Source organism: Hyla sarda, chromosome 7 (genome assembly GCF_029499605.1).
Source record: "Hyla sarda isolate aHylSar1 chromosome 7, aHylSar1.hap1, whole genome shotgun sequence".
Taxonomy (NCBI): domain Eukaryota; kingdom Metazoa; phylum Chordata; class Amphibia; order Anura; family Hylidae; genus Hyla; species Hyla sarda.
This window is the reverse complement of record NC_079195.1, coordinates 230,463-257,842: the sequence shown is the minus strand read 5'-3', so window position 1 is coordinate 257,842 and position 27,380 is coordinate 230,463. Positions and strand designations below refer to the sequence as shown.

Below are 27,380 nucleotides of genomic sequence, written 5' to 3'. Positions count from 1 at the left end.
TTGGAAATTTTAGTTTGTAACTGGATTGAACACTGGCTCATGGATCGTACCCAGAGAGTGATGGTCAATGATTCGTACTCTGATTGGTCCCCGGTTATTAGTGGTGTACCCCAAGGTTCAGTACTGGGCCCGCTGCTGTTTAATTTATTTATCAATGATATAGAGGATGGTAATAACAGCTCTGTATATAGAGGGGGGGGGGGGGGCTGTGTATATAGAGGGGGCTGTGTATATATAGGGGGGGCTGTGTATATAGAGGGGGCTGTGTATATATAGAGGGGGGCTGTGTATATAGAGTGGGGGCTGTGTATATAGAGGGGGGGCTGTGTATATAGAGGAATGGCTGTGTATATAGAGGGGGGCTGTGTATATAGAGGGGGGCTGTGTATATAGAGGGGGGGCTGTGTATATAGAGGATGTGTATAGGTTACAAGATTACTTGGATAGACTAAGTGTCTGGGCCTCCACTTGGCAAATGAGGTTCAATGTGGATAAATGTAAAGTTCTGCATCTGGGCACTAATAACCTGCAGCGTCGTATGTCTTAGGGGGGCTGTGTATATAGAGGGGGGCTGTGTATATAGAGGGGGGGCTGTGTATATAGAGGGGGGCTGTGTATATAGAGGGGGGCTGTGTATACTAATAACTTGCAGCGTCGTATGTCTTAGGGGGGATTAAACTGGCAGAGTCACTGGTAGAGAAGGATCTGGGTGACTTGTAGATCACAGACTACAGAATAGCACAATGTCAGGCTGCTGCTTCCAAAGCCGGCAGGATATTGTCATGTATAAAAAGAGGCTTGGACTCAAGGGACAGGGACATAATACTCCCCCTTTATAAAGCATTGGTACGGCCTCACCTGGAATATGCTGCTCAGTTTTGGTCGCCTGTTTATAAAAGGGACACTGCAGAGTTGGAAAGGGTGCAGAGACGCGCGACTAAACTAATATGGGGCCTGGAACATCTTAGCTATGAGGAGCGATTAAAGGAGTTACAATTGTTTAGTCTTGAGAAGAGACGTATAAGGGGGGATATGATAAACGTATATAAGTATATAAATGGCCCATACAAAAAATATGGAGAAAAACTGTTCCAGGTTAAAACCCCCAAAGGACGAGGGGGCACTCCCTCCGTCTGGAGAAGAAAAGGTTTAGTCTAAAGGGGCGGCACGCCTTCTTTACCATGAGGACTGTGAATTTATGGAACGATCTACCTCAGGAACTAGTCACAGCAGGAACAATTAACAGCTTTAAAACAGGATTAGATACATTCCTGGAACAAAATAACATTAATGCTTATGAAGAAATATAAAATCTCATCCCTTCCCCAATATCGCGCCACACCCCTAACCCTTAATTCCCTGGTTGAACTTGATGGACATATGTCTTTTTCCGTCCGTGTCACGATTCGGCTGGCTGGAGGTGGATCCTCTGTGCCAGAGAGGGATTGGCGTGGACCGTGCTAGTGGACCGGTTCTAAGTTGCTACTGGTTTTCACCAGAGCCCGCCGCAAAGCGGGATGGTCTTGCAGCGGCGGTAACAACCAGGTCGTATCCACCGGCAACGGCTCAACCTCTCTGACTGCTGAGATAAGCGCGGTACAAGGGAGTAGACAAGAGCAAGGTCGGACGTAGCAGAAGGTCAGGGCAGGCAGCAAGGATCGTAGTCAGGGGCAACGGCAGGAGGTCTGGAACACAGGCTAGGAACACACAAGGAACGCTTTCACTGGCACAATGGCAACAAGATCCGGCAAGGGAGTGCAGGGGAAGTGAGGTATAAATAGGGAAGTGCACAGATGAAGGTACTGATTAAAACCCATGCGCCAATCAGTGGCACACCGGCCCTTTAAATCGCAAAGACCCGGCGCGATCGCGCCCTAGGGAGCAGGGCCGCGCGCGCCGGGACAGCACAGACGGGGAAGGAGTCTGGTAAGCGGGTCGGGATGCGCATCGCGAGCGGGCGCGTCCCGCATCGCGAATCGCATCCCGGCTGGGAACATTATCGCAGCGCACCCGGTCAGCAGGTCTGACCGGGGTGCTGCGAATGGAAGAACGCTGTGAGAGCTCCGGGGAGGAGTGGGGACCCGGAGCGCTCGGCGTAACAGTACCCCCCCCTTGGGTCTCCCCCTCTTTTTGGTACCTGAGAATTTGAGGATAAGGTTCTTGTCAAGGATGTTGTCCTCGGGTTCCCATGACCTCTCCTCTTGGCCGCAATTCTCCCAATCAACAAGAATTTTTTTTTACCTCTGACCGTCTTGGATGCCAGAATTTCTTTCACCGAAAAGATGTCAGAGGACCCGGAAACAGGAATGGGAGCAACAACCTTGGGAGAGAAGCGGTTAAGGGTGAGTGGTTTAAGGAGAGAGACATGAAAAGCATTGGGAATACGGAGAGAAGGAGGAAGAAGGAGTTTGTAAGAGACAGGGTTGATTTGGCACTTGATTTTGAACGGACCAAGATAACGTGGTCCCAGTTTATAACTGGGGACACGAAAGCGGACATACTTGGCGGAGAGCCATACTTTGTCTCCGGGAGAAAAATGGGGGGAATTCTTCTTTTTCTATCGGCATGTTTCTTCATCCGGGATGAGGCCTGTAGGAGAGAATTTTGAGTCTCTTTCCAGATGGTGGAGAAGTCCCGAGTCTCCTCATCAACAGCGGGCAAACCAGAAGGCATGGGAGTGGGAAGGGGGGGAAGAGGGTGACGGCCGTACACCACAAAAAATGGGGATTTAGTGGAAGACTCAGAGACTCTGAAATTGTACGAGAATTCGGCCCATGATAGAAGATTGGCCCAGTCATCCTGGCGGGAGGAAACAAAATGTTGCAAATAGTCACCCAGAACCTGATTAATTCTTTCCACTTGCTCATTGGATTGGGGATGATAAGAAGACGAGAAGTTTAATTTGATTTTAAGTTGATTACAGAGGGCCCTCCAGAATTTTGACACAAATTGAACGCCTCTATCCGAGACGATATGAGTAGGAAGCCCGTGAAGGCGAAAAATGTGCACAAAAAATTGTTTCGCCAACTGAGGCGCAGAAGGAAGACCTGGAAGAGGGATAAAATGTGCCATCTTGGAGAATCGATCAACGACCACCCAAATAACTGTGTTGCCATGGGATAAAGGTAAGTCTGTAATAAAGTCCATACCAATCTGAGACCATGGTCGCTCAGGAACAGGCAGAGGATGGAGGAGACCAGCAGGCTTCTGGCAAGGGGTCTTGTCCCGGGCACAGACTGTACAAGCCCGCACGAAATCAACAACATCAGCTTCCAGGGTAGGCCACCAATAAAAACGAGAGATGAGCTGGGTAGATTTTTTGATGCCAGCATGGCCTGCGAGGTGTGAGGAGTGTCCCCACTTGAGAATCCTGAGGCGCTGGCGTGGAGAGACTAAGGTCTTCCCTGGAGGAGTTTGTCTGATGGAGGCTGGAGAAGTGGAGATCAGACAGTCCGGAGGAATAATGTGTTGCGGGGAAGCTTCCACTTCAGAGGCATCCGATGAACGAGAGAGGGCGTCAGCCCTAATGTTCTTGTCAGCAGGGCGAAAATGAATTTCAAAGTTAAAACGGGCAAAGAACAACGACCACCTAGCTTGGCGAGGGTTCAGCCGTTGGGCAGATTGAAGATAAGAGAGATTCTTGTGATCAGTGCATATAATAACTGGGTATTTGGATCCCTCCAGCAGATGCCTCCATTCTTCAAGCGCCAATTTTATGACCAGTAGTTCTCGATCACCAATGGAGTAGTTTTTCTCCGCCGGAGAGAAGGTCCTAGAAAAGAAACCACAAGTAACAGCATGTCCGGAAGAATTTTTCTGTAGGAGTACTGCTCCAGCTCCCACCGAGGAGGCGTCTACCTCCAGCGAGAAGGGCCTAGATGGATCAGGTCTGGAGAGTACGGGAGCAGAAGAAAAGGCAGTTTTGAGATGATTGAAAGCATCTTCCGCTTGAGGAGGCCAGGACTTAGGGTTGGCGTTTTTCTTGGTTAGGGCCACGATAGGGGCCACAATAGTGGAAAAATGCGGAATAAATTGTCTGTAATAATTGGCAAACCCCAAGAAACGTTGGATAGCACGGAGTCCAGAGGGGCGTGGCCAATCCAATACGGCTGATAGTTTGTCTGGGTCCATTTGGAGTCCCTGGCCAGAGACTAAGTATCCTAGGAAGGGAAGAGATTGACATTCAAAGAGACATTTTTCCATTTTGGCATATAATTGTCCCGAAGCCTCTGAAGAACCATGCGGACATGCCGACGGTGTTCTTCTAGGTTAGCAGAAAAAATCAAAATATCGTCTAGGTAGACCACAACACAGGTATACAGAAGATCACGAAAAATGTAATTTACAAAGTCTTGGAAGACGGCAGGGGCGTTGCAAAACCCAAAGGGCATAACCAGATATTCAAAGTTTCCATCTCTGGTGTTAAGCGAGACCGGTCAACTTGCATAGCCTCCACGGTGGAAGGCACAGGAACGGATTGCAGTGGACCAGAGGAGAGAGGAGCCGGGGATAGAAACCGCCTCGTGCGAACAAAGTCCATATCCTGGCGGAGCTCCTGACGCCTTTCGGAAAAACGCATGTCAATGCGGGTGGCAAGATGAATAAGTTCATGCAGGTTAGCAGGAATTTCTCGTGCGGCCAGCACATTTTTGATGTTACTGGATAGGCCTTTTTTAAAGGTCTCGCAGAGGGCCTCGTTATTCCAGGACAATTCGGAGGCGAGAGTACGGAATTGGATGGCGTACTCGCCAACAGAAGAATTACCCTGGACCAGGTTCAGCAGGGCAGTCTCGGCAGAAGAGGCTCGGGCAGGTTCCTCGAAGACACTTCAAATTTCCGAGAAGAAGGAGTGTACAGAGGGAGTGACAGGATCATTGCGGTCCCAGAGCGGTGTGGCCCATGACAGGGCTTTCCCAGACAGAAGGCTGACTACGAAAGCCACTTTTGACCTTTCAGTTGGAAATTGGTCCGACATCATCTCCAAATGCAGGGAACATTGTGAAAGAAAAGCACGGCAAAATTTAGAGTCCCCATCAAATTTGTCCGGCAATGAAAAACGGAGGCTGGATGCGGCCACTCGCTGCGGAGGAGGTGCAGGAGCTGGCGGAGGAGATGGTTGCTGAAGCTGTGGTAGAAGCTGCTGTAGCATCACAGTCAGTTGAGACAGCTGGTGGCCTTGTTGCGCTATCTATTGCGACTGCTGGGCGACCCCCGTGGTGAGGTCGGCGACAACTGGCAGCGGGACCTCAGCGGGATCCATGGCCGGATCTACTGTCACGATTCGGCTGGCTGGAGGTGGATCCTCTGTGCCAGAGAGGGATTGGCGTGGACCGTGTCGGTGGACCAGTTCTAAGTTGCTACTGGTTTTCACCAGAGCCCGCCGCAAAGCGGGATGGACTTGCAGCGGCGGTAGCAACCAGGTCGTATCCACCGGCAACGGCTCAACCTCTCTGACTGCTGAGATAAGCGCGGTACAAGGGAGTAGACAAGAGCAAGGTCGGACGTAGCAGAAGGTCAGGGCAGGCAGCAAGGATCGTAGTCAGGGGCAACGGCAGGAGGTCTGGAACACAGGCTAGGAACACACAAGGGAACGCTTTCACTGGCACAATGGCAACAAGATCCGGCAAGGAAGTGCAGGGGAAGTGAGGTATAAATAGGGAAGTGCACAGATGAAGGTACTGATTAAAACCCATGCGCCAATCAGTGGCGCACCGGCCCTTTAAATCGCAAAGACCCGGCACGCGCACCCTAGGGAGTGGGGCCGCGCGCGCCGGGACAGCACAAACGGGGAACGAGTCTGGTAAGCGGGTCGGGATGCGCATTGCGAGCGGGCGCGTCCCGCATCGCGAATCGCATCCCGGCTGGGAACATTATCGCAGCGCACCCGGTCAGCAGGTCTGACCGGGGCGCTGCGAATGGAAGAACGCTGTGAGCACTCCGGGGAGGAGCGGGGACCCGGAGCGCTCGGCGTAACAGACCGTACTAACTATATGTAACTATATAAAGGGGCGGCCATTACAATTCACTCTCTTCTCTACCTTTACTGAGAACCAGCCAGTACAGATCTCAGGACAAGTGATCAGCATCTGGAAGATCCCAAAAGCTACAGTCATTCCAGTAAGTCTCAAGTCTATGTCTGCTGTCACTGAAACGAGTCAAGTCCTCATATAGTCAAGTCTATTACAAGTATATTGGTCCCGCAAGCTGTGGACCTCTGGGTCCTGGTCACCTCTCTGGAAATTCTGGCCTTAGCTGTGAAGATAATTCCATCCGTCTTATACTCAGTGACGCCTCCGTCTGACCAGAACTGGTTGTGGACTCTCATTTCACTACTAGCAACTGGGATAGCGGAAAAGATGGGCGCGTGGTGTTCCAAAACCCTAAAACCACACTGGCGTCATGAACACTAGGGGTTATCAACATCTTGCCCCAGAGTTAATACCATTGGATCCCACCAATCACACCGCTGCACCTTTGGTCCCGCCAAACACCCGTGGGTCACCACAGTTTCCTCTGGACGGGTATTGATAAATCTCCCCCATAGTGTCAGGCGATGATATAGACATTTATTTATGGGAATCTTTTTGACAGATATCTGGTGACTCCATACACTTAGCTATGCACTCACCTGTTAGACTGCAGCCCATTGCACCTACCTGTTAGACTGCAGCCCATTGCACCTACCTATTAGACTGCAGCACATTGCATCTACCTATTAGACTGCAGCACATTGCACCTATCACTGCGGCCCATTGCACCTACCTGTTAGACTGCAGCACATTGCACCTACCTGTTAGACTGCAGCCCATTGCACCTACCTGTTAGACTGCAGCCCATTGCACCTACCTGTTAGACTGCAGCCCATTGCACCTACCTGTTAGACTGCAGCCCATTGCACCTACCTGTTAGACTGCAGCCCATTGCACCTACCTATTAGACTGCAGCACATTGCACCTACCTATTAGACTGCAGCACATTGCACCTATCACTGCGGCCCATTGCACCTTCCTGTTAGACTGCAGCACATTGCACCTACCTATTAGACTGCAGCACATTGCACCTATCACTGTGGCCTATTGCACCTACCTATTAGACTGCAGCACATTGCACCTACCTATTAGACTGCAGCACATTGCACCTATCACTGCGGCCCATTGCACCTACCTGTTAGACTGCAGCACATTGCACCTACCTGTTAGACTGCAGCCCATTGCACCTACCTGTTAGACTGCAGCCCATTGCACCTACCTGTTAGACTGCAGCCCATTGCACCTACCTGTTAGACTGCAGCCCATTGCACCTACCTATTAGACTGCAGCACATTGCACCTACCTATTAGACTGCAGCACATTGCACCTATCACTGCGGCCCATTGCACCTACCTGTTAGACTGCAGCACATTGCACCTACCTATTAGACTGCAACACATTGCACCTATCACTGTGGCCTATTGCACCTACCTGTTAGACTGCAGCCCATTGCACCTACCTATTAGACTGCAGCCCATTGCACCTACCTATTAGACTGCAGCACATTGCACCTACCTATTAGACTGCAGCCCATTGCACCTATCACTTCGGCCCATTGCACCTACCTATTAGACTGCAGCACATTGCACCTATCACTGCGGCCCATTGCACCTACCTGTTAGACTGCAGCCCATTGCACCTACCTATTAGACTGCAGCACATTGCACCTACCTATTAGACTGCAGCCCATTGCACCTATCACTTCGGCCCATTGCACCTACCTATTAGACTGCAGCACATTGCACCTATCACTGCGGCCCATTGCACCTACCTGTTAGACTGCAGCACATTGCACCTATCACTGCGGCCCATTGCACCTACCTGTTAGACTGCAGCACATTGCACCTATCACTGCGGCCCATTGCACCTACCTGTTAGACTGCAGCACATTGCACCTATCACTGCGGCCCATTGCACCTACCTGCTAGACTGCAGCCCATTGTACCTGTTAGACTGCAGCACATTTCACCTGTAGGAACTGCAGAGCCTTTATATCTACGTACTCATAGTGAGATTCTTTTATTCTAAATAATTCCTATATTACACAGTATTTGTTCTGTCCTGTATAAGGCGCTGATTATCATTTATTAGTATTCTATTGTTGTTCCGCTCTGTAGGGGACACCGGGACCCACACACATAATTATTTTTGCCCACTTTGAAGGGTCTTCATATTAGAAATACCCCATAAATGACCCCATTATAAAAACTGCACCCCCCAAAGTATTCAAAATGACATTCAGTAAGTGTTTTAACCCTTTAGGTGTTTCACAGGAATAGCAGCAAAGTGAAGGAGAAAATTCTAAATCTTCATTTTTTACACTGCATTTTCTTGTAGACCCAATTTTTGAATTTTTACAAGGGGTAAAAGGAGAGAAATCACCCTAAAATTTGTAACCCAATTTCTCTCGAGTAAGGAAATACCTCATATGTGGATGTAAAGTGTTCGGCGGGCGCAGTAGAGGGCTCAGAAGGGGAGGAGCAACAATGGGATTTTGAAGAGTGAGTTTTTCTGAAAGGGTTTTTGGGGGGCATGTCCCATTTAGGAAGCCCCTATGGTGCCAGAACAGTGGACCCCCCCCACATGTGACCCCATTTTGGAAACTATACCCCTCATGGAATTTAATAAGGGGTGCAGTGAGTATTTACACCCCACTGGCGTTTGACAGATATTTGAAACAGTGGACTGTGCAAATCAAAAATTTTATTTTTCATTTTCACAGACCACTGTTCCAAAAATCTGTCATACACCAGTGGGGTGTAAATGCTCACTGCACCCCTTATTAAATTCCATGAGGGGTATAGTTTCCAAAATGGGGTCACATATGGATATTTATTGTTTTGCGTTTGTCAGAACTGCTGTAACAATCAGCCACCCCTGTGCAAATCGCCTCAAATGTACATGGCGCACTCTCCCTTCTGGGCCTTGTTGTGCGCCCCCAGAGCACTTTGCGCCCACATATGGGGTATCTCCGTACTCGGGAGAAATTGCATTACAAATTTTGGGGGTCTTTTTTCCCTTTTACCTCTTGTGAAAAGGAAAAGTATAGGGCAACACCAGCATGTCAGTGTAAAAATTTATTTTTTTACACTAACATGCTGGTGTAGACCCCAACTTCACCTTTTCATAAGGGGTTAAAGAAGAAAAAGCCCCCCAAAATTTGTAAGACAATTTCTCCCGAGTACGGCGATACCCCATATGTGACCCTAAACTGTTGCCTTGAAATACGACAGGGCTCCAAAGTGAGAGCGCCATGCGCATTTGAGGCCTGAATTAGGGATTTGCATAGGGGTGGACATAGGGGTATTCTACGCCAGTGATTCCCAAACAGGATGCCTCCAGCTGTTGCAAAACTCCCAGCATGCCTGGACAGACAATGGCTGTCCGGCAATACTGGGAGTTATTATTTTGCAACAGCTGGAGGCTCCGTTTTGGAAACAGTAGCGTACCAGATGTTTTTCATTTTTTTGGGGAGGGGGGGCTGTGTAGGGGTATGTGTATATGTAGTGTTTTTTACTTTTCATTTTAGGTTAGTGTTAGTGTAGTGTAGTGTTTTTAGGGTACAGTCACATGGGCGGGGGTTCACAGCAAGTTTGCCGCTGGAAGTTTGAGCTGCAGCGCAAAATTTGCGCCATCTCAAACTTGCAGCACTCACTGTAAACCTCCGCCCATGTGAGTGTACCCTGTACATTCACATTGGGGGGAGGGGGCAAACATCCAGCTGTTGCAAACTCCGAGCATGCCCTTTGGCTGTCCGTGCATGCTGGGAGTTGTAGTTTTGCAACAGCTGGAGGAACACTGGTTTGGAAACACTAAGTTAAGTAATAAACTTTCAAGTGTTTTGCAACCAAACTTAGTGTTTCCAAACCAGTGTGCCTCCAGCTGTTGCAAAACTACAACTCCCAGCATGCATGGTCTGTCAGTGCATGCTGGGAGTTATAGTTTTGCAACAATTGCAACAGCTGGAGGCACTGAGGTAGGAAACGGACAATGTTTCCCAACTAGTGTGCCTCCAGTTGTTGCAAAACTACAACTCCCAGCATGCCCAGACTGCTGGAAGTTGTAGTTCGGCAATATCTGAAGGATCAGATGTTGCCGAACTACAACTTTCAGCATGCTTGGGCAGTCTGGGCATGCTGGGAGTTGTAGTTTTGCAACATCTGGAGGTCCACAGTTTGGAGACCACTGTATAATGGTCTCCAATCTGTGCTCTTCCAGATGTTAGAGAACTACAACTCCCAGCATGCCTGGACAGACTGAGCATGCTGAGATTTGTAGTTTTGCAACATCTGGAAGAGCACAGATTGGAGACCATTATACAGTGGTCTCCAAACTGTGGGCCTCCAGATGTTGCAAAACTACAACTCCCAGTATGCCCAGAAAGCCAAAGGCTGTCTGGGCATGCTGGGAGTTGCAGTTTTGAAACTCCCAGAGGCAGCAGTGAGATCGCTTTACGGCGATCTCACTGCTGCCAATGAAGATGCCGCACTGCTGCCGGAAACTCACCTCCGGGACGCAGCGCAGCCGGGACCGCATGGAGGACGCCGGGACCGCCGGGACCGCTCGGGACACCGCTCGGACTGGAGCTTCTCCTTTCAGACTGGCCAGGTTCTACAGGACTGGAGCTTCTCCCTTCAAACTGGCCGGGCTCTACCAGGACTGGAGCTTCTCCCTTCAGACTGGCCCAGGCTCTGCCACGACTGGAGCTTCTCCCTTCAGACTGTCCAGGCTCTACCAGGACTGGAGCTTCTCCCTTCAGACTGGCCGGGCTCTACCAGGACTGGAGCTTCTCCCTTCAGACTGGCCAGGCTCTACCAGGACTGGAGCTTCTCCCTTCAGACTGGCCGGGCTCTACCAGGACTGGAGCTTCTCCTTTCAGACTGGCCGGGCTCTACAAGGACTGGAGCTTCTCCCTTCAGACTGGCCCAGGCTCTGCCACGACTGGAGCTTCTCCCTTCAGACTGTCCAGGCTCTACCAGGACTGGAGCTTCTCCCTTCAGACTGGCCCAGGCTCTACCAGGACTGGAGCTTCTCCCTTCAGACTGTCCAGGCTCTACCAGGACTGGAGCTTCTCCCTTCAGACTGTCCAGGCTCTACCAGGACTGGAGCTTCTCCCTTCAGACTGGCCAGGCTCTACCAGGACTGGAGCTTCTCCCTTCAGACTGGCCGGGCTCAACCAGGACTGGAGCTTCTCCCTTCAGATTGTCCAGGCTCTACCAGGACTGGAGCTTCTCCTTTCAGACTGGCCCAGGCTCTACCAGGACTGGAGCTTCTCCCTTCAGACTGGCTGGGCTCTACCAGGACTGGAGCTTCTCCTTTCAGACTGGCCAGGTTCTACAGGACTGGAGCTTCTCCCTTCAAACTGGCCGGGCTCTACCAGGACTGGAGCTTCTCCTTTCAGACTGGCCAGGCTCTACCAGGACTGGAGCTTCTCCCTTCAGACTGTCCAGGCTCTGCCAGGACTGGAGCTTCTCCTTTCAGACTGGCCCAGGCTCTACCAGGACTGGAGCTTCTCCCTTCAGACTGTCCAGGCTCTACCAGGACTGGAGCTTCTCCTTTCAGACAGGCCCATGCTCTACCAGGACTGGAGCTTCTCCTTTCAGACTGTCCAGGCTCTACCAGGACTGGAGCTTCTCCTTTCAGACTGGCCCAGGCTCTTCCAGGACTGGAGCTTCTCCTTTCAGACTGGCCCAGGCTCTACCAGGACTGGAGCTTCTCCTTTCAGACTAGCCCAGGCTCTACCAGGACTGGAGCTTCTCCCTTCAGACTGGCTGGGCTCTACCAGGACTGGAGGTTCTCCTTTCAGACTGGCCAGGTTCTACAGGACTGGAGCTTCTCCCTTCAAACTGTCCGGGCTCTACCAGGACTGGAGCTTCTCCTTTCAGACTGGCCGGGCTCTACCAGGACTGGAGCTTCTCCCTTCAGACTGTCCAGGCTCTGCCAGGACTGGAGCTTCTCCTTTCAGACTGGCCCAGGCTCTACCAGGACTGGAGCTTCTCCTTTCAGACTGGCCCAGGCTCTACCAGGACTGGAGCTTCTCCCTTCAGACTGGCCCAGGCTCTGCCACGACTGGAGCTTCTCCCTTCAGACTGTCCAGGCTCTACCAGGACTGGAGCTTCTCCCTTCAGACTGGCCGGGCTCTACCAGGACTGGAGCTTCTCCCTTCAGACTGGCCCAGGCTCTGCCACGACTGGAACTTCTCCCTTCAGACTGTCCAGGCTCTACCAGGACTGGAGCTTCTCCCTACAGACTGGCCGGGCTCTACCAGGACTGGAGCTTCTCCTTTCAGACTGGCCGGGCTCTACCAGGACTGGAGCTTCTCCCTTCAGACTGTCCCAGGCTCTGCCAGGACTGGAGCTTCTCCCTTCAGACTGTCCAGGCTCTACCAGGACTGGAGCTTCTCCCTTCAGACTGGCCCAGGCTCTACCAGGACTGGAGCTTCTCCCTTCAGACTGTCCAGGCTCTACCAGGACTGGAGCTTCTCCCTTCAGACTGTCCAGGCTCTACCAGGACTGGAGCTTCTCCCTTCAGACTTGCCGGGCTCTACCAGGACTGGAGCTTCTCCCTTCAGACTGGCCGGGCTCAACCAGGACTGGAGCTTCTCCCTTCAGATTGTCCAGGCTCTACCAGGACTGGAGCTTCTCCTTTCAGACTGGCCCAGGCTCTACCAGGACTGGAGCTTCTCCCTTCAGACTGGCCAGGCTCTACCAGGACTGGAGCTTCTCCTTTCAGACTGGCCAGGTTCTACAGGACTGGAGCTTCTCCCTTCAAACTGGCCGGGCTCTACCAGGACTGGAGCTTCTCCTTTCAGACTGGCCAGGCTCTACCAGGACTGGAGCTTCTCCCTTCAGACTGTCCAGGCTCTGCCAGGACTGGAGCTTTTCCTTTCAGACTGGCCCAGGCTCTACCAGGACTGGAGCTTCTCCCTTCAGACTGTCCAGGCTCTACCAGGACTGGAGCTTCTCCTTTCAGACTGGCCCATGCTCTACCAGGACTGGAGCTTCTCCTTTCAGACTGTCCAGGCTCTACCAGGACTGGAGCTTCTCCTTTCAGACTGGCCCAGGCTCTTCCAGGACTGGAGCTTCTCCTTTCAGACTGGCCCAGGCTCTACCAGGACTGGAGCTTCTCCTTTCAGACTAGCCCAGGCTCTACCAGGACTGGAGCTTCTCCCTTCAGACTGGCTGGGCTCTACCAGGACTGGAGGTTCTCCTTTCAGACTGGCCAGGTTCTACAGGACTGGAGCTTCTCCCTTCAAACTGTCCGGGCTCTACCAGGACTGGAGCTTCTCCTTTCAGACTGGCCGGGCTCTACCAGGACTGGAGCTTCTCCATTCAGACTGTCCAGGCTCTGCCAGGACTGGAGCTTCTCCTTTCAGACTGGCCCAGGCTCTACCAGGACTGGAGCTTCTCCTTTCAGACTGGCCCAGGCTCTACCAGGACTGGAGCTTCTCCCTTCAGACTGTCCAGGCTCTACCAGGACTGGAGCTTCTCCTTTCAGACTGGCCCATGCTCTACCAGGACTGGAGCTTCTCCCTTCAGACTGTCCAGGCTCTACCAGGACTGGAGCTTTTCCTTTCAGACTGGCCCAGGCTCTACCAGGACTGGAGCTTCTCCTTTCAGACTGGCCATGCTCTACCAGGAATGGAGCTTCTCCCATCAGACTGGCCGGGCTCTACCAGGACTGGAGCTTCTCCCTTCAGGCTGGACAGGTTCTACAGGACTGGAGCTTCTCCCTTCAGACTGGCCGGGCTCTACCAGGACTGGAGCTTCTCCTTTCAGACTGGCCGGGCTCTACTAGGAATGGAGCTTCTCCCTTCCGACTGGCCAGGCTCTACCAGTACTGAAGCTTCTCCCTTCAGACTGGCCAGGTTCTACAGGACTGGAGCTTCTCCCTACAGACTGGCCCAGGCTCTACCAGGACTGGAGCTTCTCCCTTCAGACTGGCCGGGCTCTACCAGGACTGGAGCTTCTCCTTTCAGACTGGCTGGGCTTTACCAGGACTGGAGCTTCTCCCTTCAGATTGTCCAGGCTCTGCCAGGAATGGAGCTTCTCCTTTCAGACTGGCCCATGCTCTACCAGGACTGGAGCTTCTCCCTTCAGACTGTCCAGGCTTTACCAGGACTGGAGCTTCTCCTTTCAGACTGGCCAGGCTCTACCAGGACTGGAGCTTCTCCTTTCAGACTGGCCCAGGCTCTACCAGGACTGGAGCTTCTCCTTTCAGACTGGCCCAGGCTCTACCAGGACTGGAGCTTCTCCCTTCAAACTGGCCGGGCTGTACCAGGACTGGAGCTTCTCCTTTCAGACTGGCCAGGTTCTACAGGACTGGAGCTTCTCCCTTCAAACTAGCCGGGCTCTACCAGGAATGGAGCTTCTCCCATCAGACTGGCCGGGCTCTACCAGGACTGGAGCTTCTCCCTTCAGACTGGACAGGTTCTACAGGACTGGAGCTTCTCCCTTCAGACTGGCCGGGCTCTACCAGGACTGGAGCTTCTCCCTTCAGACTGGCCGGGCTCTACCAGGACTGGAGCTTCTCCCTTCCGACTGGCCAGGCTCTACCAGTACTGAAGCTTCTCCCTTCAGACTGGCCAGGTTCTACAAGACTGGAGCTTCTCCCTACAGACTGGCCGGGCTCTACCATGACTGGAGCTTCTCCCTACAGACTGTGCACACTGGGATTCTCCACACAGTGAACTGGCTCTGATTCTAAAGCTAAAAGAAAATGGAGAAACCAGGCCCCAAAGCCCATCAGGCCTCTTAAAGGGATAGGTACTCTGCTCTTCCAGATGTTATTTCTCAGGTGACCGGGATCCTCTGCTGACCGGCCTATATAATGTATGTACATCCTCCATCACACCAAATAGGATTAAACAAGTAGCTATGGAATTTTCTATCTATAAAATTAATTACACAAGTAGACTCTCTTAAAGAAATGCTCCACTTCCTGAGATGGACCTAAAGCTGAAGCGCTGTAGAACCTTTTCCAGGGCATAAGTCACCTTATTACTATGGGAGCTCTCCCCTCTCTCCACAAAGATTGTACCATCTCTCCCACCACCTTCCATAGACTTGTGTACAATGTGTTATCTGCCCTCCCTGAGGACTTGGCTGCTCTACTCCCTCTCACAGCTGATCTGTTAGAAAACAAGTCACAAGACGAGTCTTAGAAGAAATCAAAATTATTTATTTGCACAAAACAACAACAAGGACACAAAAACACTTGATGGGGCCATGGGTACCTTGGGGTTCCTTCGCCTACATTTGGGAGCTGTTATTGAGCTACTGTTGGTTGTGAACTTGTTCCATCTCCCAATGTTCATTCATTTTTTAGGGACAATTGGTCGGTTGTTGCGAGCGTCAGATTTCAAGTATTCGCTAAGTTTAGGGCGGGAGCTAACGCGATCAATGTATGCTGTCAGGAGGGGGAATGAGGAAAGGCATGCTGGGAAAAAATGGAGGTGACCGTGCAGAAGGTCCAGGAGGCTGTAGTCAGCATAGGAGATCTGTGGGGAGAAGAAACCAGTCAGTAATCCTTATAGATTGGACAGTCGGCCCCCAGGACCTTCATAAGAGGGGCCACTAACATGTCATCAGACTCTCAACATGTCCATTTATAATAGGCATGAGGGGTCAAGCTGAGCACTAAGTATATAATATTCTCCTAGAGGGAAGGGTACATGATATGGGCCCCTCTTCTATGTCCCTGTCCTGGAGAGCTGATGATCGGGGCCACTTCTCATTTGAAGCTCCTGCCCGTTCCCATTGGTTGTTACAGGTCATTTTATGGATGTTTAGAGAATCTGCGAATCTAGATGGTTGGTGACCCCGACTCCCCCCCCCCCCTCCTCCTCTAAATAATAATAAGCTGATTATTTTACCTTCTCCCCCACCACATATTTGGTTCCTTTATCGTTCTGGGAAAGAATCTTCTCAAATGGAGACAAGTGATTGGGAAGATCCTTCTCGTACTTCTCTTTAGCCGTCTCCTGCAAGATACAATTATTACATAGTTAGTATGGTCGAAAAAAGACAATCGTCCATCAAGTTCAACCAATTATTATTCTCTGCATATTATCACCCTCCTCTGTCCTCCTCCCTCCAGACTGCTCTGTCCTCCTCCCTCCAGACTCCTCTGTCCTCCTCCCCCAGACTCCTCTGTCCTCCTCCCTCCAGACTCCTCTGTCCTCCTCACTCCAGACTCCTCTGCCCTCCTCCCACCAGACCCCTCTGCCCTCCTCCCACCAGACTCCTCTGTCCTCCTCCTCCTCCAGACTCCCCTGTTCTCCTCCCACCAGACCCCTCTGTCCTCCTCCCTCCAGACTCCTCTGCCATCAAGGGAGGAGCCCACATATACACATTATGTAGTCGGATGATCACCCCCTTAAATTACAATTAAATATACATTATTCATTATACGTACAAACTCATAGTACATTCGGCTGAATTTAATCCTTAGGTCCTCCACTCCATCGTTCACCATGTCAATGAGAGCGCTCTCCTCTATACTGCACCCCGCGATACCTGAGGGAGGTGACATCAGACAGAACAGGACAAATAGAAAAAATAGGATCATTTGGGACTTTTTATAATTTTTTTGTATCAGGTTAAAGGTGAGAGATCTACAAGAATGACACAAAGTAAGTATAAAAGTCATCTCTACTATCGAAACACACAACACGCACCATATTTACGGCCGAGATATCTCAGGATGCTGTTACTCTGGTACAGAACAAAGTCTCCATCTTTAAGTTGCGGCAGCTGACCAAAAACCTGGAGGAGATCCCAAAGATAAATAATGTGTTAACTATATAGTCTGTATACAATCAGCTCCTGGGCTCCCCCTAGAGGTGGCTGCAGGCAGTCGGGATTTTATCATTCACTCTACGTCCATACAGGGGATTTATAGCTCCAACTACTATAAAGACATTCAAAAAGAATCTTCTGTGATGATCTCATCTGTATTAGTGAAAAATCTGCCTAAATCTGAAGGCCTCAGTGCATGATGGGAGATGTCATTTTGCAACAACTGAAGAGTAAAGTAAAGCCAGAAAGAGATCACAAGACAATCACTGCCATCTAATCCACCAGGATCGGCTTTATTGACAGAAGATAGATGGGTACACAGAGGACATTAGTAACTCCACCTGATCACATGACAAACCAGTAAAGGACTACTAATCCATCTATCCTGCAGCATAACACTCATCATCCCTGGGGTTACCACATATGGTGGTTGTATTAACAAAATCAGCAAAGTGAAGCAAGGCGTCTCTACTACATCTATACAATGATATAATGTGATATTATAATGACCTCTCACCTCTACATCTATACAATGATATAACATGATATTATAATGACCTCTCACCTCTACATCTATACAATGATATAACATGATATTATAATGACCTCTCACCTCTACTACATCTATACAATGATATAATGTGATATTATAATGACCTCTCACCTCTACATCTATACAATGATATAACGTGATATTATAATGACCTCTCACCTCTACATCTATACAATGATATAATGTGATATTATAATGACCTCTCACCTCTACATCTATACAATGATATAACATGATATTATAATGACCTCTCACCTCTACTACATCTATACAATGATATAATGTGATATTATAATGACCTCTCACCTCTACATCTATACAATGATATAATGTGATATTATAATGACCTCTCACCTCTACATCTATACAATGATATAACATGATATTATAATGACCTCTCACCTCTACTACATCTATACAATTATATAACATGATATTATAATGACCTCTCACCTCTACTACATCTATACAATTATATAACATGATATTATAATGACCTCTCACCTCTACTACATCTATACAATGATATAACGTGATATTATAATGACCTCTCACCTCTACTACATCTATACAATGATATAATGTGATATTATAATGACCTCTCACCTCTACTACATCTATACAATGATATAATGTGATATTATAATGACCTCTCACCTCTACATCTATACAATGATATAACATGATATTATAATGACCTCTCACCTCTACTACATCTATACAATGATATAACGTGATATTATAATGACCTCTCACCTCTACTACATCTATACAATGATATAACATGATATTATAATGACCTCTCACCTCTACTACATCTATACAATGATATAACGTGATATTATAATGACCTCTCACCTCTACTACATCTATACAATGATATAACATGATATTATAATGACCTCTCACCTCTACTACATCTATACAATGATATAACATGATATTATAATGACCTCTCACCTCTACTACATCTATACAATGATATAACGTGATATTATAATGACCTCTCACCTCTACTACATCTATACAATGATATAATGTGATATTATAATGACCTCTCACCTCTACATCTATACAATGATATAACATGATATTATAATGACCTCTCACCTCTACTACATCTATACAATGATATAACGTGATATTATAATGACCGCTCACCGCTTCTTTCTTAAGGTCACATTTTCCTGCAAACCAATCGGCCATCGGCACATCCTCATCCGTCCATGACGCCCCCTGATCGGCGAGGAGCAGACGTATGACCTCCGACCGCCCTGGAGGAAACATTAAAAATATGTCAGAGGACAAGTCAAAGGTGACAGAACAGCGCCCCTCATGGCCATAGGCTGAAACACCAGGTTAACAAATGTCACCCGCAGTGATGGGGTCATGTATAGACGGGGGTATAAGAAGACAAAATAGAGGAGGAATACGGAAAGATCTAGAAAAGAGAAGGAAAGCGATGAGGAAACAGATGGTCCCCGGAGAGTATGAGACCGAACAGAAAAGATTATGGGAGAACAGAAGGGATCATCTATGGGGAGACCAGAAAGGATCATCTATGGGGAGAACAGACAGGATCATCTATGGGGAGAACAGAAGGGATCATCTATTGGGGGAACAGACGGGATCATCTATCGGGAGTAACAGACTGGATCATCTATGGGAAGAACAGAAGGGATCATCTATTGGGGGAACAGACGGGATCATCTATGGGGAGGAACAGACGGGATCATCTATGGGGAGAACAGACGGGATCATCTATGGGGAGAAACAGACGGGATCATCTATGGGGAGAACAGACGGGATCATGTATGGGGAGGAACAGACGGGATCATCTATGGGGAGGAACAGACGGGATCATCTATGGGGAGAACAGACAGGATCATCTATGGGGAGGAACAGACGGGATCATCAATGGGGAGAACAGACGGGATCATCTATGGGGAGGAACAGACGGGATCATCTATGGGGAGGAACAGACGGGATCATCTATGGGGAGGAACAGACGGGATCATCTATAGGGAGAACAGACGGGATCATATATGGGGAGAACAGACGGGATCATCTATGGGGGAGAACAGACGGGATCATCTATGGGGAGAACAGATGGGATTATCTATGGGAGGAACAGACTGGATCATCTATGGGGAGAACAGACGGGATCATCTATGGGGGAGAACAGACGGGATCATCTATGGGGAGAACAGATGGGATCATCTATGGGAGGAACAGACTGGATCATCTATGGGGAGAACAGACAGGATCATCTATGGGGAGGAACAGACGGGATCATCTATGGGGAGAACAGATGGGATCATCTATGGGGAGAATCGACAGGATCATCTATGGGGAGAACAGACGGGATCATCTATGGGGAGGAACAGACGAGATCATCTATGGGGAGGAACAGATGGGATCATCTATGAGGAGAACAGACGGGATCATCTATGGGGAGGAACAGACGGGATCATCTATGGGGAAAACAGACGGGATCATCTATGGGGAGAACAGACGGGATCATCTATGGGAAGGAACAGACGGGATCATCTATGGGGAGGAACAGAGGGGATCATCTATGGGGAGGAACAGACGGGATCATCTATGGGGGAACAGACGGGATGATCTATGGGGAGAACAGACGGGATCATCTATGGGGGGAACAGACTGGATCATCTATGGGGAGAACAGACGGGATCATCTATAGGGAGGAACAGACGGGATCATCTATGGGGAGGAACAGACGGGATCATCTATGGGGAGAACAGATGGGATCATCTATGGGGAGAACAGACGGGATCATCTATGGGGGGAACAGACTGGATCATCTATGGGGAGAGCAGACGGGATCATCTATGGGGAGAACAGACGGGATCATCTATGGGGAGGAACAGACGGGATCATCTATAGGGAGAACAGACGGGATCATCTATGGGGGAACAGACGGGAACATCTATGGGGAGGAACAGACGGGATCATCTATGGGGAGGAACAGACGGGATCATCTATGGGGAGAACGGACTGGATCATCTATGGGGAGAACAGACAGGATCATCTATGGGGAGGAACAGATGGGATCATCTATGGGGAGAACGGACTGGATTATCTATGGGGAGAACAGACGGGATCATCTATGGGGAGGAACAGACGGGATCATCTATAGGGAGAACAGACGAGATCATCTATGGGGTGAACAGACGGGATCATCTATGGGGAGGAACAGACGGGATCATCTATGGGGTGAACAGACGGGATCATCTATGGGGAGGAACAGAGGGGATCATCTATAGGGAGAACAGACGGGATCATCTATGGGGAGAACAGACGGGATCGTCTATGGGGAGGAACAGATGGGATCATCTATGGGGAGAACAGACGGGATCATCTATGGGGAGGAACAGACGGGATCATCTATAGGGAGAACAGACGGGATCATCTATGGGGAGAACATACGGGATCATCTATGGGGAGGAACAGACAGGATCATCTATAGGGAGAACAGACGGGATCATCTATGGGGAGAACGGACTGGATCATCTATGGGGAGAACAGACGGGATCATCTATGGGGAGGAACAGACGGGATCATCTATAGGGAGAACAGACAGGATCATCTATGGGGTGAACAGACGGGATGATCTATGGGGAGAACAGACGGGATCATCTATGGGGGGAACAGACGGGATCATCTATGGGGAGGAACAGACGGGATCATTTATAGGGAGAACAGACGGGATCATCTATGGGGCGAACAGACGGGATCGTCTATGGGGAGGAACGGACGGGATCATCTATGGGGTGAACAGACGGGATCATCTATGGGGAGGTACAGACGGGATCATCTATGGGGAGAACAGACGGGATCATCTATTGGAGGAACAGACGGGATCATCTATGGGGGAACAGAGAACATTCACTTACCTCTTAATGGGAAATAGGTGATGACGTATCCACTCACTAGGAAAGAGGAAAAGAGACGAGTTAACGATGATCAGAACACAAACAGCATATTATGTATTAATACTCTATAGGACATCTGGAGCAGTGAGCACGCTCACCTCTGTCTGTATCTACCATAGAACATGGACGCTCAGTTCTGTCTGTATCTACCATAGAACATGGACACTCAGCTCTGTCTGTATCCTCCATAGAACATGGACGCTCAGCTCTGTCTGTATCTACCATAGAACATGGACGCTCAGCTTTGTCTGTATCCCCCATAGAACATGGATGCTCAGCTCTGTCTGTATGATATTTACATACTTTGTTGTAGAACAAAATAGAAATATGGGACGGCACTGCCTTATATCCCAACGTATAACACCTGTACCTGGAGAGAAATGAAAAGCCGCAATCTCAATGTCAGTCTTTCGGTGCTCAGTGGCAACAGAACAAGAGCAAATGCTCATAACATGCTTATACTGTATGCTCATACTGGAAGGTCCAGTAGAAGCCACGGTTGCGGCGAAACGGTCGTTGGCCTGTTCCCTGTCTCCACTCCCGATGTCTGTGTACCCCTTCGTCTGAATAAAGAAGCAGCATGATGTCAGCGCATCGAGTGCCGTGAGCATCTTTTCTCTTTGCATCTTATATACATACTTTGTTCCCACGGTCTACACGATTCTCCGCACCAGATCGGTGCCTCCCCAAGTGTAAAGCCAACCCCTCGGGCACTTATTTTTTTTCAACCATCCTGAAAAGCTAAGGCGATGTTCAGACCTGTCCAACGTGATATTCTGTGAAGAATGATATGCCGCATATACCACAGCGCGTCCCCCCGGACCCCTCCATTACAATGAGCCCCATGTGGTCTACAAGGGACCATGTTCAGAGCCTTTGGTCACCCCCCCCCCCCCCTTGAGGGCACTTGCTGTGGTACCTACATCCCATTCTCCATTGTTGCCAACGTAGACCACAGAATTCCCTGTCGGACAGGTCTGAATATTTGAAGTTATTACTCAGATTTTTTAATGTTATTTTTTAAGTTAAGAATAAAAATAAACATAAAGAAGATGGTCGGATGATTTCTTACTTGTGCGCGGGTCCAGGTGGTGTCGTCTCCACAGACCGGTGTGTAGTAGTCCCAGCTGATCCCTCAGCTTTATATAGAGAGCGGCTTCTGCTGAGTCACGGAGGGACCGGAGTCTATAGGAGGAGAGATCATTTAGGAAGGGTGGGGGGGGGGGGGGGGAGGTAGGACGTGAAACATCTCGGATGAGAACCAGAATTTCCTGAAATCTGAGAAGAGGTTGACGGTGACTCCCAGAGGTGTGAACAGTCCCAGGACTCTCCCAGATTTTTACGCCTCAGATTTTGCTCCTTTGCTCGGTTCGGAGGCCGCTCCGTCTCATTCTCCATCTGTGTAGGAAGGAAAGTCCTCGCTAAGACTAAAATCATTCCTATATCTCCCATTGTCTCCAGGATTCTGTATAAGTAATAAACCAGTTATGTGCTTAGAGGGTTGATCCATAGAAAAGACCAGGGACTGGGACGTGGTCCAAGGGCCCGGCCGGGTAAAGGGCTCACTGCTGCTACTGGGAATCCAGGACACTCATCCCAGATCCCCAGGCAGGCAATTGCCCAGGGCCCCTATCCACAACGGGGCCCCCTGAGGATCCAGGACACGAGTTTAGACCTGGTTTCTGGGACTGCAGAACATCACTCTCTGCTGTATGCTGTGGTCTATAGGAAGCCGAGAGCCTGCGCAGGACGTCGGGGTCACAGGGTCAGTGCGTGCTGTGGTGGTGGGGCGTGTGGTGCAGGGCAGCTGCTGTTACCCTAGGGGCAGATGGCATTAACCTCCACCCAGGGCTTATGTGGGGGAGACTAGCAGGGAGCCCATAGGTTACTCTTGGGGTCACCTGATCACTGGTACCTCCTGGGTAACAATCACATGACAAGTCACATGGTATATCTTTTAAAGCAACATTACAGTTTTATAACACTTTACATGGTAAAACATATTTACAATGGGGAAACAAGTGCAATGGGCCTTGGGGATACTGAAGGAGGCTGCCTGACAGGACAGTAGGAGCACGGGGTTACACCTACTGTACTGGGCCACCACAGTGTGAAGACGTCACTCATAAGTGCACGTGCCCATCCACAAGCACACAGCAGGCAGAAGACCCTGCAGAGAGGTCTTAAGACCCTGCAGAGAGGCAGAAGACCCTGCAGAGAGGCCAGAAGACCCTGCTGAGAGACAGAAGACCCTGCAGAGAGGCCAGAAGACCCTGCTGAGAGGCCAGAAGACCCTGCAGAGAGGCCAGAAGACCCTCTAGAGAGGCAGAAGACCCTGCAGAGAGGCCAGAAGACCCTGCAGAGAGGCAGAAGACCCTGCAGAGAGGCAAGAAGACCCTGTAGAGAGGCCAGAAGACCCTGTAGAGAGGCCATAAGACCCTGCAGAGAGGCCAGAATACCCTGCAGAGAGGCCAGAAGACCCTGCAGAGAGGCAGAAGACCTTGCAGAGAGGCAAAAGACTCTGCATGCAAAGAGGCAGAAGACCCTGCAGAGAGGCAGAAGACCCTGCTGAGAGGCAGAAGACTCTGCAGAGAGGCAGAAGACCCTGCAGAGAGGCAGAAGACCCTGCACAGAGACAGAAGACCCTGCAGAGAGGCCAGAAGACCCTGCAGAGAGGCAGAAGACTCTGCAGAGAGGCCAGAAGACCCTGCAGATAGGCAGAAGACCCTGCAGAGAGGCAGAAGACCCTGCAGAGAGGCAGAAGACTCCTCAGAGAGGCCAGAAGACCCTGCAGAGAGGCAGAAGACTCATCAGAGAGGCCAGAAGACCCTGCAGAGAGGCAGAAGACTCTGCAGAGAGGCCATAAGACCCTGCAGAGAGGCAGAAGACCCTGCAGAGAGGCAGAAGACTCTGCAGAGAGGCCATAAGACCCTGCAGAGAGGCAGAAGACCCTGCAGAGAGGCAGAAGACCCTGCAGAGAGGCAGAAGACCTTGCAGAGAGGCCAGAAGACCCTGCTGAGAGGCAGAAGACCCTGCAGAGAGGCCAGAAAACCCCGCAGAGAGGCAGAAGACCCTGCTGAGAGGCAGAAGACCCTGCTGAGAGGCAGAAGACTCTGCCGAGAGGCAGAAGACCCTGCACAGAGACAGAAGACCCTGCAGAGAGGCAGAAGACTCTGCAGAGAGGCCAGAAGACCCTGCAGAGAGGCCAGAATACCCTACAGAGAGGCAGAAGACCCTGCAGAGAGGCAGAAGACCCTGCAGAGAGGCCAGAAGACCCTGCTGGGAGGCCAGAAGACCCTGTAGAGAGGCCATAAGACCCTGCAGAGAGGCAGAAGACCCTGCAGAGAGGTCAGAAGACCCTACAGAGAGGCCAGAAGACCCTGCACAGAGACAGAAAACCCTGCAGAGAGGCCAGAAGACCCTTCAGAGAGGCAGAAGACTCTGCAGAGAGGCCAGAAGACCCTGCTGAGAGGCAGAAGACCCTGCAGAGAGGCCAGAAGACCCTGCAGAGAGATAGAAGACCCTGCAGAGAGGCAGAAGACTCATCAGAGAGGCCAGAAGACCCTGCAGAGAGGCAGAAGAACCTGCAGAGAGGCCAGAAGACCCTGCAGAGAGGCAGAAGACTCTGCAGAGAGGCCAGAAGACCCTGCAGTGAGGCAGAAGACCCTGCAGAGAGGCAGAAGACAATGCAGAGAGGCAGAAGACTCTGCAGAGAGGCCAGAAGACCCTGCAGAGAGGCAGAAGACCCTGCAGAGAGGCAGAAGACCCTGCAAAGAGGCCAGAAAACCCTGCAGAGAGGCCATAAGACCCTGCTGAGAGGCAGAAGACCCTGCAGAGAGGCAGAAGACCCTGCAGAGAGGCCAGAAAACCCTGCAGAGAGGCCAGAAGACCCTGCTGAGAGGCCAGAAGACCCTGTAGAGAGGCAGAAGACCCTGCAGAGAGGCAGAAGACCCTGCAGAGAGGCAGAAGACCCTGCTGAGAGGCAGAACATGGGAGTGAGTTTTGTTTTGTTTTGTTTGTTTGGTTTTTCAAATGTGGTCAAATGTGGGGACTGTTTACTGACTAATTACTTACCTGTTTACTAAGGGGATTTAATTACTTAATGAGAAGCCCTAGCTCTCTACCTACTGGGGGACACATATCTGTCAGGGGCCCCATCTTCCTACTGGGCGATATACTTATCAGGTGTTATATCTACTGGGGAGCCCTTCTTGCCTACCTACTAGGGCGGACATATCTATCAGGGGCCCTATCTTCCTACAGTGGAGACCTATATTGCCTGCCTACTGGGGTGACATAGCTACCTGGGGTGCTACCTGCCTACCTGATTGGGGAACATGTCTATCAGGGGCCCTATCTACCTACTGGGGAGTCCTACCTGCATATCTACCAGGGGGACATACCTACCTGAACGAGGGACTACCTACTTAATGGGGGGACTTACTTATCAGGGGCCCTAACTTAGTGAGGGAGACCTACTTAAAGGGGTACTCCGTCCCTAGACATCTTATCCCCTATCCAAAGGAAAGGGGATAAGATGTCAGATCGCCGCGGTCCCGCTGCTGGGGAGCCCTGGGATCCCCGCTGCGGCACCGCGTTCTCATTACAGCACAGAGCAAGTTCGCTCTGCACGTAATGACAGGCAGTACAGGGGCCGGAGCATTGTTACGTCACAGCTCCGCCCCTCGTGACATCACGGCCCGCCCCTTTCAATACAAGTCTATGGGAGGGGATGCGGCGGCCGTGATGTCACGAGGGGCACAGCCATGACGTAACGATGCTCTGGCCCCTGTATTGCCCGTCATTACGTGCAGAGCGAACTTGCTCTGTGCTGTAATGAGAACGCGGTGCCACAGCAGGGATCCCAGGGCTCCCCAGCAGCGGGACCGCGGCGATCTGACATCTTATCCCCTTTCCTTTGGATAGGGAATAAGATGTCTAGGGGCGGAGTACCCCTTTAAAGGGGTTATCAAGGCATTCAAATTTTTATATATGGCTCAGGGTGGCGTTAAAAAAGCCCTCTCTTCAATCACCCAGAGCTCGGTCCTCACTCATCACCGCTACTGATGTATCATCCCAACATGACCTGCCTCTCAGCCGCACTTGTGTGGTCCCCGCAGAATCACCAGAAACCAGGCGGTGATGAGCGTCAGCGATACAGTTGCCTGGATAACCCCTTTTATGGGAAGGACGTACAGTTTTAATCGGTGAACCTTCCTACCTATTTAATAGGGGGACAACCTACTAAATGGAGTGATCTTCCTACACACTTACTGTGGACATTATTACCATTTTGGGCTTTATGTATGGGAAGTTTGGAAGGTTGTGAAAAGGCTCAGATGGAAACAGGAAAAGTGCGCAGCCTAAAATGTTTGTCTGGCAGAATCTACAAAGATGACTTGTAGATGAGAGAAATCAGCATGACGGTCCGGGCCAGATGGAAAAGAAAAGGGAAAGTACTGTAAATGAATCCAATAAGTAAAGATGTCACCTGTGAGTTACTGTATGTAATTGTAGTCATTTATATGGTATTCAAATTCTATGTTGAGCTGGTATATACAACTATATGGTATCTGTGTGTGTCTACCTTTGTACATACCTGGCTGCCTAATTACCTGACCTACCAACCTGGTAGAGAGGCAGAAGACCCTGCACAGAGACAGAAGACCCTGCAGAGAGGCCAGAAGACCCTGCAGAGAGGCAGAAGACTCTGCAGAGAGGCCAGAAGACCCTGCAGAGAGGCAGAAGACCCTGCAGAGAGGCAGAAGACCCTGCAGAGAGGCAGAAGACTCCTCAGAGAGGCCAGAAGACCCTGCAGAGAGGCAGAAGACTCATCAGAGAGGCCAGAAGACCCTGCAGAGAGGCAGAAGACTCTGCAGAGAGGCCATAAGACCCTGCAGAGAGGCAGAAGACCCTGCAGAGAGGCAGAAGACCCTGCAGAGAGGCCAGAAGACCCTGCAGAGAGGCAGAAGACTCTGCAGAGAGGCCATAAGACCCTGCAGAGAGGCAGAAGACCCTGCAGAGAGGCAGAAGACCCTGC

General features: G+C 50.3%; 2 protein-coding genes across 4 annotated transcripts in view; one reads left to right on the top strand and one right to left on the bottom strand.

Moving 5' to 3' along the window:
* LOC130281744 (uncharacterized) overlaps window positions 1–22,336 on the top strand; it is a 43,415-nt gene extending 21,079 nt beyond the window's left edge. For 2 of the 3 annotated variants that reach the window (XM_056529326.1, XM_056529325.1), the window contains exon 2: window positions 18,558–22,336. In XM_056529326.1, coding sequence (XP_056385301.1) covers window positions 18,748–20,088 — 1,341 coding nt within the window. In that variant the 5' untranslated portion in view covers window positions 18,558–18,747 and the 3' untranslated portion in view covers window positions 20,089–22,336. The remainder of the gene's footprint in view (window positions 1–18,557) is intronic. The other variant, XR_008846092.1, reaches the window with a different exon arrangement.
* On the bottom strand, window positions 15,200–22,622 carry LOC130281746 (glutathione S-transferase P 1-like). The gene is made up of 7 exons (XM_056529328.1): window positions 22,413–22,622; window positions 21,302–21,337; window positions 18,543–18,655; window positions 16,708–16,795; window positions 16,446–16,546; window positions 15,904–16,011; window positions 15,200–15,528 (listed from the first exon to the last, which is right to left on the bottom strand). Coding segments are annotated over exons 1-7 (630 nt in total). The 5' UTR covers window positions 22,414–22,622; the 3' UTR covers window positions 15,200–15,345.
* Between the last annotated feature and the right edge of the window lie 4,758 nt (window positions 22,623–27,380).